Raw genomic sequence first — 15059 nt, 5'->3', positions numbered from 1 at the left:
TGCTGCTGCTTGTCTCTCTTCCCACCTCTCAGCCTCCCAACTGAAAGAAAATATTCAATTACCAGCCAGGAAGGGTCAGGTCAAACACAGGAAGCCCAGCTGATTGGTTCTGCTCGCATGTCCATGGGCATGTGTGACCAATCACTGCAGCCCTCAGTCACCATATGCTGCTGCTGTGTGTGTGTGTGCATGTGTGTGTGTCTAATTGTTCCAGACCGAGGCTTCCCTGCAGTTTCCACTCTCACCTCTTGACCATTGTACCCGGTCAGACGTGTTAACGCTGCTTTTAATCAGTTTTACTGTCTCACACACACACACACACACCTGAATACAGCTGGCCCTGTCCATCCTTACTCTCCACAGCACGCTTCATTAAGATTTAACCAATCTGCTGCTCACACACACACACACATGCACACACACACCTGATCTCGCCCTGTTAACCCGGTCCAGCCTGACCCCCACCTCTCACTTCCAGTCTTTGTCACGGCACAAATCTCACATTTTCATCCAACCTGCCGGCTTTGTCAGCTCACCTCGGGGAGCCGTGTTCAAACAGACGACCGCGTTCAGACAGGAGCAGAAGATCACTTCACTTCAAACGTCCTGACAACCTTTAGATCAGATGAAATCATTTCATAATGAAGCTGATTTGTGTCAGTAACTCTAAAAGTGAAACACAATATGTCGAAAAGCGTCGATTGTTTCCACACCGGCTGATGTTTTCACGTGTTTGTATGCATCAGTCAGGATGATTTTGCGCCTGCCTAACAGTCGTAACTTTCAAAAGGTGCGTCTATCAGCGTAATCTTTTCAAACGCCGTCATAATGAATCACTCTGGTTCAATCTCTCGCTCCATGTTTCGTTTTCTTTACTTCTGCTCATGTTGACATTCTTTGTCAGAGTTTCCTGTCACACTTGCTCCCTGGTTTTTATTTTCTGAAGCGTTTTTTTTGTCACCTGTCGCTTTCTTAAAACGTCATTCATTTGTTCTTGTTACATTCCATTTAGTCGGTCGTTTACTTGGGATTTCTGTGGAACGGTTTGTGACTCTCTGCTTTCAAAATGTGAACCTAGAGACACAAACAAGCAGGATCTTCTGGTTGATTCCAGGGCATTAGGAACCAAAACACCCGTAGATCACAAAATGAAAAGACGATTTGAACGTAGCATCTGCCAAGAGAAGAGTCTCTGTTTGCCTCGCCTGGCAGAAAGCAGCCCTTTGTTCTACGCTTTGCTTCCTGCGGAGGGTCTTTGCTCCTGCCTGATGAGAAAAACTTGCTTTTTGAGGTACTAAGTTTTACCCAGTCGCTGACGTTTCACCGTGACAAATGTAATGTGTCGGTCCGACGCTATGAAGCTTACCAGATGCCACCTGTTCTGTAAACAATGAAGCGCCGATCGAACAGGTGGCTGTTCATGTTAATTCAATGTTTAGAAGTGTAGCAAACATGAACTGAACGGACTCAATCAATCAATCAATCAAATTGTATTTGCATCGCACATTTCATGATTCAGGCATTTCAAAGTGCTTTGCGTGATAAAAACACAAAAATACAACGTCATAAAACACAGCGAACAATTGAAACATTACATGCAGTCGGTGTGTTTCAGAAGCAGCTCTGAACAGGTGGGATTTTAGTCCAGGTTTAAAGGCACTCTATGTTTTGGCTGTTTTGCAGTTTTCTGGGAGTTTGTTCCAGACTTGTGGTGCATAGAAGCTGAATGACGTTTCTCCACGTTTGGTTCTGGTCTGGGGTTTCAGAGCAGAACCAGAACCTTAAGACCCGAGAGGTCAGGGAAGTTGATACAACAGCAGCAGATCTTTAATGCATCGTGGTGCGAAGTCGTTCAGTGATTTATAAACAGCAGTCTGAGCTACAAGGACTTTAGATCTAGGGTGATGTGCTCTACCTTCCTGGTTTTAGTCAGAACATCAGCAGCAGCGTTCTGGATCAGCTGCAGCTGGACAATTTGTTCGGCAGATCTTTCACGGCTTCTCCTTCCATTCACCGATTGGCCAGGAAGAAATTCTATTGGAGGGAATCCAAGTCGGTGGGAGAAAGCCCAGAAGGAGCAGTGAAGCAAACAAGACTGCGTGGGAAGGCCTTGGCCAGGGTAGAGTTTGCCAGACACTTTGATGTACAGGTTGTGGTGTTGGGCTGTTTTCAGGAGTTGGGCACGGCTACGAGACAGCGAGGAACATTTGTTGCTCCAAACGTTATGCTAACACTTTGGGGTTGGTTGGCCCATGCTGATGCACAAAGCCAGTTCCTGGGCCCGGCGCCCTGCAGTCGCCACCTCTACCAGAGGGAACACCTTTGAGACGGATTCACAGTTCACGTCCAACTTCAGCGTCTGACCTCAGAAACGCGCTTCTTGTTAAAACATCAAACTACAAGTCAGCGGATGAAGAAGGCGATGTCAGTCAAGTCCATCTGCTCCGAGTGAACAATCCTTTGGCAGCCAGTGTGTGTCAGAGGGAGCGGTGACGTGTTGCGAGCGTGTGTGGGGTGCATATGGTAAAACGCTCTGCGGGCCTGCTGTTTAGTCACACTCCCGCGTCTCAAATTGAATTAGCGTTGACAGCGCACAGCGTCAGCCGCGTGTGCACGCACGTGTGCACGCACCGGGGGCACTGGCTGTTGGCAAGCTGTCTGTGTGTGTTGAAACACTGGGTGGGGGAAGAGAGCGCTCTCTCTCTCTCCCTCTCTCTCTCTCTCCCCTGAAATCAATTAAACGAGTCTAGATGTGCAGCGGTTGGGGGTGAGAGGGGCACATCCTGTAGAGGGCAGCGCAGACAGACAGCACCATCTGGGGCAGCGGGCGGACCTGACCCGGGGTTGAGACATGAAAGCGCCGAGGCAGGCATAAGAAGAGAGGAGAGTGCGGGTCTGCGCTAAATCACTCCGTCCTCCCTCCGCCCTCCTCCTGCTGCTCCATCACTCCATCCCTCCGTCTGCCATCCGATACATCAGCCGCGGCGCATCACTCAATCACCCCACCCGACTCTCCTTTCTTATCCTCCGCTCTCCTCGGAGGAGTGATAACCTGTCACACACAGGAAGCGAAAGCAGGGGAGGCCGATCCATCCGCTCTGACAAGAGATAGGGGCGAAGAGGAAAAGAATATCTCGCATCTCTTGTTCCAGAAAGCGCTGATTTATAGGTTGGTCCAGAGCAGAACCAGCACCTCTTCGGTGTCGATCGCCCCCCAGCCCCACCCACCTGCATGACCGAAAGGCCCGGTTCGGTTTGGCAGGTTGATGGACAGGCCCGGGTCAGAGTGTGCGTTATGTTTGTTGGTCATGAGGCGAGTGCTGACAGCGCAGCTCCGCTGATCGGCGTCATCTCAGCTCGACGAGAAGCGCTGGGAACCGCACACAAAAAGTCTTTAATTCACCGTAAAATATCGGCCGTTGTTTACCGCGAATCTGGACATCACAGCTGCCGGTATTTTATCGGAAATTAGAGAGGTTTTTTTTTTTTTGGGGGGGGGGGGCGGTTTTTTGTTTGTTTGTTTGTTTGTATGTTTTTTTTTTATTCTATTTAAGTTGTTGTGGAGACTATACCACAAAAAACAACATGATTAATCTGTGGCTTATAAAATCTAAATGATTGAAATACATTGACACAGTGAAAATAGAGACAGCGCTAATACTTTACAAAGTCAAAAATAGACAGTTACCCAAAAACATTAAAAAAAATAGAATAGAATAGAATTCAACTTTATTGTCATTGCACTGTCACATGTACAAAGCAACGAAATGTAGATGTAAAATAAATAAATAACACTTTTAAGACTAAGAAGCAAATGGATACGTTCAGGGGTGAGTCACTGATCACAATATTTAGAACTACTGGGGAGAAAAATGGGGTTAAACTGGGAATCATTTGAATATTGAACTTCTAAAATGTCCAAAACTGTTTACAACACACATAAACAAACACGAGTATAAAATATGAGATAATTATCCAATTATTGTTGGTGCTACTTTTGTTGTTTAATGATTGCTCATTAATATAACTAAAATAAAATAGATGCTGTGTTGATTTCAACACAGCATCTATTAGTTAGACGCCCACAGACGTCTAACTATGAAATATGGGTTTAGTTGTTGCCTAAATATGGATTAGAATGGGAATATTGACAGGTTTATACTTCCACTCACTCTCTTGACTATACAGAACAGAAGTTTTGACATTATGGTTCATATTGTAAGTATCTTTTTTGTACGTAATTATAAAAAATAAACAAACAAATATGTTATAAAACAACAGTTTATTTCTGTTTTTTTTTTTAAGTTTTAAAATAAAGAAAAACATTTAAATGTCACTTATTTTCCCCAAATAAACTCAATGGGATGTTGATGTTTGAGGAAATCAATAGTTACTACTGATACTTGAGTCATTATGTTGTAGAAATTGAATACAGATTTGATCTCATACCAAAAAAAAAAAAAAAAAACCCAAGTAAAATCTGCATTATATACTTATATTTTTTAAAAATTCCTGCACTACATTAGTTGAATTAATAAGAATGTCCAAAGAGCCACTTGTTCCTGAACATTAGACTAAAACTGATGAAGCACAGATGATGTTCTGGAGGAAAACTAGACCTGAACATGAGTTTTAACACTGTAAAACACGGTGGTGGCTTCATCATGCTCTGGGTGATTTTTATCAGCAAAGACTTGGAAGCTAATTAGAGTTTATTTGGGGAAAATAAGTGACATTTGAGAAGAAGCTTACCTGGCAAAAGTAACAATTGTCTACCGCAAAAAAAAAAAAAAAAAAAAAAAAAATATCCTAATACAGAACACTGAAGTTTGTGGTTCTCACAAAAAGTGATCAAATTCACAGTTTATTGTACTTTTGTGAGGCTTTCCACAAAGTTCTTTGAGGATTCAGACAGTAAAACCCAAATATCCTCAATTTTGCAGCTTCATGTTCTTTTTAAATGAACTTATGATCAACAAGTTCTGCTCTTTGAATTGCTGACCGACGAGTAGAGAACGCTCAATAACTGTTAAACTGCTCTTGCTTTTCACATTGCACTCTGGGTGAAATTCAATTTCAGACACAGCTGGTTTCACTTCCAATTTTTCTTTTTTTGTCTTGCAGCTGAGCTCAGTCACGTCTCATAATCTGACCTGATAAACAACCAGATTTTATTGAGTTTGCAGAGAAAACAGCTCTCCAGCCTGCGCAGAGGGCCGAGCCGCAGGGCGCAGCGCGCGGCGGGTGCTGCGCAGCAGAGTCCTGCAGGAGATAACGACACACAGAGTGTTTGTGCTGCGCCTCTGTGTGTGTCACGCATGCTAATCTAATGAATGAGAAGCGTATTTACACGTCTAACCTCGCCGCAGAGCCTCTCTCCTGTTTCAGGATGCCATTTCACATGATTGGAAGCAAATGACTCCTGGGGTCAAATTTCCCTCCCTTTTTCTTTCCTTTTTTTTTTTTTTACTGCCCGTCAATCACCGCCACAGGGCCCACAGACGTCTGTCCCCTCTTTGTGTTATTCCAAGCTGGAATCGGAACGGGTTCCGTGTTATTTCAGCCGCCACCTACAAGAGGATCATGTTGACACGCTTTATGGCGCTGGAGGAACAGAGGAGGACGTTCACGATCAGCAGGCTGATAAAAGCTTCACTCCGCAGCCACTTCCAGGCAGGCTTTTGTTGTACTTTGCATGTCAAGAATGAAATCAGAGGCTTTGCAGCCAGACAGAATGTCATGTTATGATGCGTGGTACAGTAAATGTATCTTAGAGCCGTTGGGATTCTCGCAAAAACGATTGTGCCTCCCATAACTTCTTGCAACTCAAACTAACAGGCCTTTCTCTCTGCAGACGATTGACTGTTTTTCGTTTTCAGCGAGTTTGGGCGTCAGCTTAAACCACGCTGGACGGAGACAGGTCCAGAGTTCAGGTCTCCTCGGATAAAAGCAATTAGTTTAATTGAAAGATCAGGAATTGGTCGAGAGTTTTGAATGATTGTCCTACAAGGTAGGCAGACATGGAAGTGACGGACAGTGTCGAGCGACCCGATGCTGATTGTGTGTGCCTGTGCACAAAGAGCGAGCTGTCTGATAGTGCTGCTGCACCTGACCACTGGCTGAGACCGAGGGGCCATCCCCCTTTAGCCCCGGTTCCTCAATTGACTCCTTCCTGCTATTTTCCACTCTCAGCCCCGTCCGGCCCACGTTAGCTCGCTGACACGCTCGGCTATGACAAGTAAATTGCTGTTTGGTTATGACCGTTTGTCAGGAAACAGTCCATTTCCACCCACCATCCCCCCGCTTTGACGAAACCACCAGAAGAAGAGAGGGAGGGTTGGGTACCGGGCCTCCAGTCGAAGCTGAAGGCAGGAATTATCACATCAGCGGCCAAACAGGCGTGTCCCATTTGGTACAGGCAGCCTCATATTGGGTCTATTTCATTTGATTTTCCTAAACTTTCTTAGCTGAAAGCCACGAGAAAAAGTCTCAGACTCTCTAACAATGGCTCTATGGACTGCGTCGGTGAACAAAGGTCTGTTTTCTGGTGCATCTGGGCCCAATAAAGAGCTCTGAAGCACAATCACTTCACCTCCAGGAGTCTCTGATTAGTCATATTAGGTTGTACGGCGCAGAAAGGGAAGCTGGCTGCCTGAACTCTGGCAGCTGTTGCACCGAGCCGAAAACCACAGAGAGACCCGATGAGCTCATGGTATCGGTCAGGGGTGGCCGAGCCTGACACCGAATCCTCAGAGTAAAGACAAAACACACTTTTGTTCGCTGTCAGAGAACTCCACGTGATGAATGCAGGGCCATTTGTCATATAAAACTAAAAATCACTTTGCTTGTATATCCATGTTTATGTGTGTGTGTGTGTGTGTGTGTGTGTGTGTGTGTGTGTGTGTGTGTGGGTGGTACGGACATACATAAACATTGTCACCTTTGTAAAGTGATTGTTTTGGCCCCCAAAAAATTACACAAGCGATTATTTTAGGAATTTGACAATATATACATCTGTGCAGACATACCTATAATTCCCCTGTGTGTTTCTGTGTTGGTATGCTAAAAAGCATTTTGAACCTTTTTAACCAAAGTACAAAATAAACTTTAATAGGTACTTCACCAGGGTCATTTTAACAGCGACTGTGACAGTAAATGCCATGTTTCTCAGTCATATTCTGACGTAACCCAGCCTCCTTTTGTCGATGCTCTTTGGTAACATTGTGTGAAGAAGTTGGCTTAAATAACCATAACCTCAGACACACTATGTGAAAAAACAAAACAAAAATAACAATCTACTTCCACCCTGCAGAGAAAAGTTTGTACATTTATTCCAACTTTGGATGTTTTGGCTCAGGATTGACCAGCTTCAGGATCGGTATTTGTGCTTGAGCTTCCTCCACGTCATTTTCAACAGTTCTTAAATACAAAGGTCCACCTCGCAGTCGGTTACTTTTTCCCCGTTCGGTTTCGCCTGGTCCTGAGAGTCCGGCTGTCAGAGGCAGTGGTTGGAGGTCTGCTGCCAGGCGGGGTGCCGCAGCAGGCAGTCTGTGGTGTCTTCGCTCAGTTTGCCGTGTCTAGAAATAGCTGTGAGTTGGGGACTCAGGGGAAAGCTGTAGCTGTAAAGACAGTAGGGGGTCGCAGAGTCAGAGAGATGAGGCAGGAGGGACGATCCCGGGGGGCCGTGTAAGGGGACGAGGCACGGGGGGTTCCCGGGGGACCTGTGCAGACATGGATCCCTGCAATGAAGGGGTTTCTTCCCCTGCAGTGCCGTCAGAAGTGGCAGGTCCGCTAGCGGCGGCAGAGAAGGAACGCCTTTCAGTCCGTCCGCTCCCAGGGAGGAGAAGACTCTGCTGGGCAGCTGAGGAATGGAGGGTGCGGCGGTGGACGCCTTCCCGAAGAGGGGCAGGGCGAGGGCGTGGAGAGCGGCATCCGGGCAGGAGAAGGGAAGAAGAGGTGAAGATGACGAGAGAGGGAGGAAGTTCTTCACACCGCTGCTCGGCGACAGGGAGCTTCCTGTCGACAGATGTCACAAACTGGAGTCACTCTGTTATGTGAGAAACGTAGGAAACTTTAGACAAGGTATCTAGACAGATTTTCAGATTAGTACCTTGGAGCTGGATGGAGAAAGGCTTAAAGTCCAAACTCAGAGGGGCTCTCCAGGGGTACGACTCCAGCAGGCCGTCCAAAACCCCCCTACACACACACACACACACACACACACACACACACACACACACACACACACACACACACACACACACACAAGTCCTGATTTACTGTGTAAACATTAAAAATCCTTACGTAGGAATTCAAATGTTGATTCTGAAAGGTGTGAAATTCTGCTCTGCTCTGTTCAGCTTTATTTGAAGGTTTTACACGGCTTCACATTTCAGCTGTTAAAACTGAAATTCCCTCCTGACTCGTTTAGCCAAGCGCTAACCGAGTCAGGTTAGCATGACGCTAACCAGTCTGCAGACCGAAAGCGAGGCGTGTCGTACCTGTTCCGTCCCGGATCTCTGAAGCCTTTGGCGAACGGGTTCCTGTCGATCTTCAGCTTGGTGATCTTGCCCAAAAGAGAGGAACAAATTCAGTGTTAAGCTAACAACGAGCTCGGCTTAAAAAACGAGGCAGACCTCCCCTCCTTTCTTTTCGGATTTTATCAGGCCTGTCAAACATTGTTCAGAGAGAGGACTGTGTTCGGTTTTATGCCCGGCTTTAACGGGCCGTGGACCCCGGCAGCTGCAGCAGTCACATCTTGTTACTAAGCTGCTGTAATAATATGTTCCCCGATTGTAAAACGAGCCCTGATGAAAAGAGGCGGGAAGCCCCACAGGCGGCTCCGTTACCGAAGGAATGGCGGCGAGCGGCAGGGTCAGGTCGGCGGTGTGAGACGCACACACCCTCAGCTGGCCTCGCAGATGAAAACAACGCTGGATTTATGGTTTCACCCGGACCACAGGCAGGACTCAAGCTTCTCAAACTGGGGGTTCATTCATTCACGTGTGACGTCAGACAGACGGGATCACAGCCACTGACATGTTCACAACAAGGAGGAATCCTTGTTGTGAACTCAGTTACGTTTAGTTTCTGTCAGGTGTTTAAAATGAACTTAAAGGAGGAAGTTAAAGTAAATCCTACACCCAGTTTTCTATGGAGGCAGGTTAGCTGATAACACAGCCAGCTAGTGATCAGCATGTCGGTATAAGAAACACGTTTACCTAAGTCAGTCAATTCTCACCAAGGTAATATTTGTAAATATGGAGCAAATGACTTTAGCACCTAACAGGAAGGCTAAAGATGGTGTCTTATAGCTGCTCTGCTACATGCTGCTAAGGGTTGGGAAGCTCTATAATGGAACATGATGATTCTGAAATGCCAGCAGTTTAAAAAAAAAACGTGGAATTAAGGCAATGATCTATGGACTCAAGTAAATACTCATGTTAACTCATAGTAGTAGTTTTATGATCTGTGTGGCCAATTAATGATGTAAAAGTTTTAGGTTTTAATCTGGTAGTTTTAAATGATTTATTCCTGTTTTACAGTTTTACTGTCTTGCACATTGCAGCGATATAGCTACTGGCTGCACGGAGCTGGAAAAACTTGAGCTCATTTTCATGTTGTTCCTGAATTATAGCTCTTAGAGAGAAATCAGAATCAGCTTTAGGATGCTTCATTAAATCTGCCACAAAGCTGAGATTTGTTCAGCAATTCGCCAGGCTGCTGCAGAGCCTCCGTCGCTCTGTGTGACGTCGGCGTCGGCGAAGCGTCACCTGTTGGTTCTGGTAGGCCGTGACGGTGGTGAACTCCGTCTCCGGGAAGGAGAAGGTGTTCACCCCCTCCGCAGGCAGGGACCGGATCTGGGACAGGTCCATCCGAGGGTCGTGCCGGATGACGTGCACGCGGGGCTTGTATTTGTGCATCGACTGGAGAATGATCTGCTGGCCGGGGACAGGGGAAGACGTTATTTCGACAGAGCGTTTTCTTCACTGGTAATTCACGCTGACATTTAGAAAGGTAACAAGGAGAATTGGATCAATTCTCTACTTGGAAGTAATGGAAAAAAAATCCCCAAAAGCTTCATCAGAGCTTTTATTTTGTATGAGATTTGAATTTAAACATTGCAACAAAACTAAGCAATTGTTGTAATTGATTACATTGATATTGATTACATATATGAAAGCTTGGTTATTCTGCAGAACTATTAATAATAAAAAGAAAAATTATAAAACACTTGGATTAGAATAAGTAAATCTCTATGTAAAACACATAAGGGATTCAACTAAACAATTTGCATCCAAAGCAAAATGAAAAATTACAAAATTAGTTTTTAGTGCTGAGCTGTGTCATAACTGTCTGCAGCTTAGTAATTTGTGAAATAGTTTCAACTAGACTAATTAAACCTGTTTTATTTGTTAAATCTCCTGTTTGAATTTAAGTTAAACAAAATTACAAATATCAAAACTAATTCAACACCCAGAAAAAAGAGATCATTTTCACATCAGTTGATGAAATAAAGTATTTATGAAATTAACAGTCAGTTCTTTAATGCTTTTCTTTTTTAATTAAAAATGTGTTAATTGTATTACTTTAGCCCACAGAGTTTTGTTAAAATTCAACACTAAACATATTTAATCAATCCAAGCCACTTTATATATATATATATATATATATATATATATATATATATATATATATATATATATATATATATACACACCTACATTTGAACTCAAAACATCATCCATTTTATTCCTGTTCATCTAAATTTTGAACAGATTACAAACCAAAGTCAAAGGTCCAGCAGTTAGAGTAATAATAATAATAATAATAATAAAAAGTAAAAACAAAAATAGCAGAATTTGATTTCTTACAACGTGGTTTTATGCATCAGGACCTAATCGTCTTCATTTGTGTTGAGTTTTGAAAACCTATAGAAGCTCTATAAAACATCACAGAATTTGTGGGAATAGTTAAAGTCCAGCTTGGCAGGAAGTCGACAGAAAGCTGAACCCTTTCACCAATTCAACCAATTTGTGGTTCTGCTTAAGCTGTAAAATTAAAATAAAGTCAAAAGCCCCCCCCAAAACAATCTACCCTTGTAAAACATAAGAAATTCTTCCCATCAGTCTTAGCGGTTAACTTCAACTTGTGTTTTTTTTTGCGTGTGTGTTCGTTTTCTGTTTTCGTCCCAGATCGACAGGACAGATGTGGATGAGGAAAAGGAAAGCGACCCCCAGGGGTCAAACCTACATGTCCCTTATCGTCCATCTCGTTGTTGGTGAGCTTGACCCGGTCGAAGCTGATCACCTGTCGCATCCACGTCTCCCCCGTGCACGGCGAGTCCGGGTGAACGTAGAGGCGCGGAGAGATGCACGAGTGGTCTGTGTTCCCGGCCACCATCCACTGCGAGCTGTGGTACACATACCTGCACAAAAACAAACAAACAAACAAACAAAAAATGTCAGCAAGCAAAGGGCTACAAGAAAAGCAAGACTGTAAAAAGGGAATTTGGAAAAGCAAAATGCATCTTTTTCTGTTTTTACTTTAATTTTAACCATAGCTGGTTTCCAACTCATCATCTAAGACCAGATGACATGGAGCCACATTTATGATAAAATTTATTACAATTTTAGTGCTGTTTCATTTTTCTTTTTTTGCATGTGGAGGTCAAACAGTGAAGCTGCTTCTTTGCACTTATTAAACTGGTTTTTGTACATGAATATCTTTAATGTGCGAGTATTTCCCCCCATCACTAACCAGGTGTATTTCAAAATAAGCTTCCTGACTGAGTATGTTAAACATCCTCTGCTGAGTCCAAAGTGTGAAACAGAACAGTTTGAATTATTTCAGCCGGTAAAATAAATGTTATTTGGTTGAAATGGTCAAAAAAAAAAGAGTTAGAATTAAACAAGTAGTGTTAAGTGCATTTATCTCATTTCTTGGAGCCTTTTTAGCTGTGAGGCCATAAACAGCTGCTCACTCCTTAGACGCAGCAACAAGAAATCCACTCACCTGTAGCGCTTGGAGTCCACGGGCATGACGTCCATCGCCACGTAATACTGCTGGCAGGGCTCCAGGTTGCGCACTTTGACGCGCACGGAAGGAAACATTCTTCTAAAGACAAGCGCACAAACAAGAAGAAAAGATCGTTTATCAAATCAAATATCGCGATAATATTGACAATTTTGCGAAATATTTTGTTAAAAAAATATATCACAACTCAATATAGTGTTACTCTTTGTTATTATTCTTCCGAACATTTTTATTTTATTTATTTTTTGAAAATGCACCTCTGGAAAAAATGAAGCCCATAGAAAACCTGCAAACACTGATGTCTGAACTTGTTTCCAAATTTTTACAGAGCTGCATTTATATTCACAAATAAAACAAAAAAACTGTGACCCACTTCCTGCGCTTTTCTCCTGCCTCCGGGTCACAGTGAAGCGCGGATCAGAGACGGAAACGTCTCCCAGGATCCCGGTTGGTTTCTGTTCCTTTAAATTGGCGCTGCAAGCTGAAGATAAGCCGCTCATTTGTTTGGAAAAACCACCGGTTTTCTTTACTCGTCCCTGAACCGCCGCGGCGTGTTGAAAGCTCTTTATTTTATTGTATTTTTTTGTTTTTGTCTCCTGATAAACGCACACCTGTGACCGCAGAGCGGTTCATGTAAATGCGGCAGCGATACGCGCTGCTGATAATGGCCACTTTGGAGGCTCATAGGTAACTGACAGCGATGACGTGGACACTTCATAGATGGGTTTTTATTGTTTTTTTTTTTTAGACAAAGCGTTGTGTGACGTAAACAGAAAACGGTTTATTTGAATTCATCTGATCACAATCTGATGGAAACGCTTGTTGTTGTTTTACAGGCTCCATTAATTCTGTAAACTGGAACAGCCAGTCGTGTTGAATTGTCTGTGGGTTTTCTTTTATTGTTTTTTTTTTTGTTGTTGTTTGTTTTTTACCTGCCGGCTTTGGTGATGATCATCTCGGTTCCGATTTCGTAGAACCTCTTCCACAGCTCGGAGCCCTGCAGCTCCGCCCGGACCTCTGTGTCCGTCCGGGAGTCGCTCTCCTCGGGCCCCGCGTCAGGCTCCTCCGGCCCGCTCTGTCCCGGCGCGTCTCCGGGCCTCCATGAACCTGCTGCAGTCTCCTGGCAGGCGGTGTGTTCGGACAGGCCTGGAAAAAAAAAGAAAAAAAAGAGAAAAGAAACAACAACATATGTTTGAGTTATTCTGGGTGTTTTAAAAGGAAATATCGGGATGCTTTAACTCTAGACGCGCGATGAACATTTTGATTTTGAATTATATGTTTCAATATAGTGTGTTATAAAACTATATATATATATATATATATATATATATATATATATATATATATATATATATATATATATAATTCAAACTTCTTCCCTCCACTTTGCCTGAAATTTGCTGCATGCCCAGCTTTACGCGAGCTTTACGCGCGTCCTCACCGCCGTGGAGGCTCCGGCCGCCGGTCGCGTCTGCAGCCGCGCTGGACTCTTGCCTCTCGGACACTTTCATCCTCTTGGAGGGTTTCCCCACCAGCGCCTCCACGGAGAACGCGTGAGCCCGGGAGCTCAGGCCCTGCATCCCGGGCGACAAGGAGGAGAAAACAAAAAGAAGAAGAAGAAGAAGAAGAAGCAGTGTGTGACCGGCCGATTTCCCAAGATTTATCCTTCCGGGTCCCGCTAGAAAAGGAGGCAGGATGGGGCACCAGAAGCGGCAGCGGCGCCTCGGGGACTCCCTTCTCTCTCGCAGCGGCTCCTGGACGCTGCGTAATGGATCCGGTGCGCTGCCATGTGTTCTCCGAGACGCCGATCGCTGGTCGTTGGCACGCCTCTCCACCTCGACACGAAACTCTCCCCACCTCCTTCATCCACGCCACGGTCTCCCCTCCCTCCCCACTTTGCCTCTCCGCTCGTTCCTCTGGTCCCTCTGCGCGTCACGCAGAGGGAGGGAAGAGCGCGGCGCGCATCGCTCCTCGCCAATACACGCCGGATCTTACAGTGAAAACTGTTGCTGAACTATGTTAAATGATTGTTGAGGGTTTAGGTGGATTTTTTTTTAAACACGTTGAAAGTGACGTTGGGTTTAAAGTTGGACCTCTAATGTTTTATGAAAGTGAGAATGAACTCATGTTTAACGCGGTTCTTTGGGAAACTCCTAACGACTCTTTACGATTTGTGCAATAAATCGCACTTTTCGATGGCTAAATATTTTTTAATGACTAAATTTTAAAAAAAGTCATATTTTTAAATTTTATTGATAATTATTTATATGCTCATTGAACAAATATTGAAAAAACAACAACACTGAAACAAAAAGTTCCAGTTTTTTAATTGTAAAAAAAGAAAGAGTCCACTTTATTTATTTATTTATTTATTTATAGTTATTGTGACCACGATAAATCTGAATTATTACAATGATGAGAAACTTATCATAATAAATTATATAATAAATGCCCACTCTCACTGGAAATATGAAATAATTAAACAAGATCAATCCAGCAGCACATTGCAGCTGTTGCCACTATAATGGTAACAGCAGCAGTTAATAATAATAATACCTGTTCAAAAAGGAAATGGGGGGGTGGGGGGGAGAGAGAAATTTTCACCAATCAAGTTGTTGCTTTAAAGCCCATCTCCAAAACCAGTGACATGGAGGATATTCATAAATATTTACATCTGCAGCAGGCAGCAAAAATCACACTCTCTGATTTCTTCTTGCACTTTTTCCTCACACATTTTCACCAACATCAGGAATTTGTTGGGAACAGATCGACTCAAAGCGCCTGCAAAGCTGAGGCGTGGGGGCAAAAGGACACACGAGTCTTTTATGAGCAAAGATCTGAAAGGTGTGGCATGCTTTTGCCTTCGGTCCCGATTTGGGATATGATCCCTCGTTTTGTGACGCGCCCCGGTGGTTCGTGTGACAGCATCAGATTCGGACCGAGCGTGCCGCAGCTCGGACCCGCGACCGACCCGGCGAAGGCGGCGTGGGTTGGATAAAGGGGCCCAGAGTTTCGAGGTGCCT

The 15059-nt window shown here is 44.2% G+C and overlaps 1 protein-coding gene across 1 annotated transcript; it reads right to left on the bottom strand.

Moving 5' to 3' along the window:
- Window positions 1-7314: 7314 nt before the first annotated feature.
- On the bottom strand, window positions 7315-13817 carry tbx22 (T-box transcription factor 22). The gene is made up of 8 exons (XM_055034452.1): window positions 13478-13817; window positions 12969-13182; window positions 12016-12117; window positions 11254-11428; window positions 9774-9938; window positions 8502-8566; window positions 8111-8196; window positions 7315-8016 (listed from the first exon to the last, which is right to left on the bottom strand). Exons 1-8 carry the CDS (start codon window positions 13614-13616, stop codon window positions 7496-7498), a joined length of 1467 nt encoding a protein of 488 aa, XP_054890427.1. The 5' UTR covers window positions 13617-13817; the 3' UTR covers window positions 7315-7495.
- Window positions 13818-15059: the final 1242 nt, after the last annotated feature.

Source organism: Poeciliopsis prolifica, unplaced genomic scaffold (assembly GCF_027474105.1).
Source record: "Poeciliopsis prolifica strain line A6 unplaced genomic scaffold, Auburn_PproV2 SCAFFOLD009, whole genome shotgun sequence".
NCBI lineage: Eukaryota > Metazoa > Chordata > Actinopteri > Cyprinodontiformes > Poeciliidae > Poeciliopsis > Poeciliopsis prolifica.
This window is presented reverse-complemented; position numbering and strand designations above follow the sequence as displayed.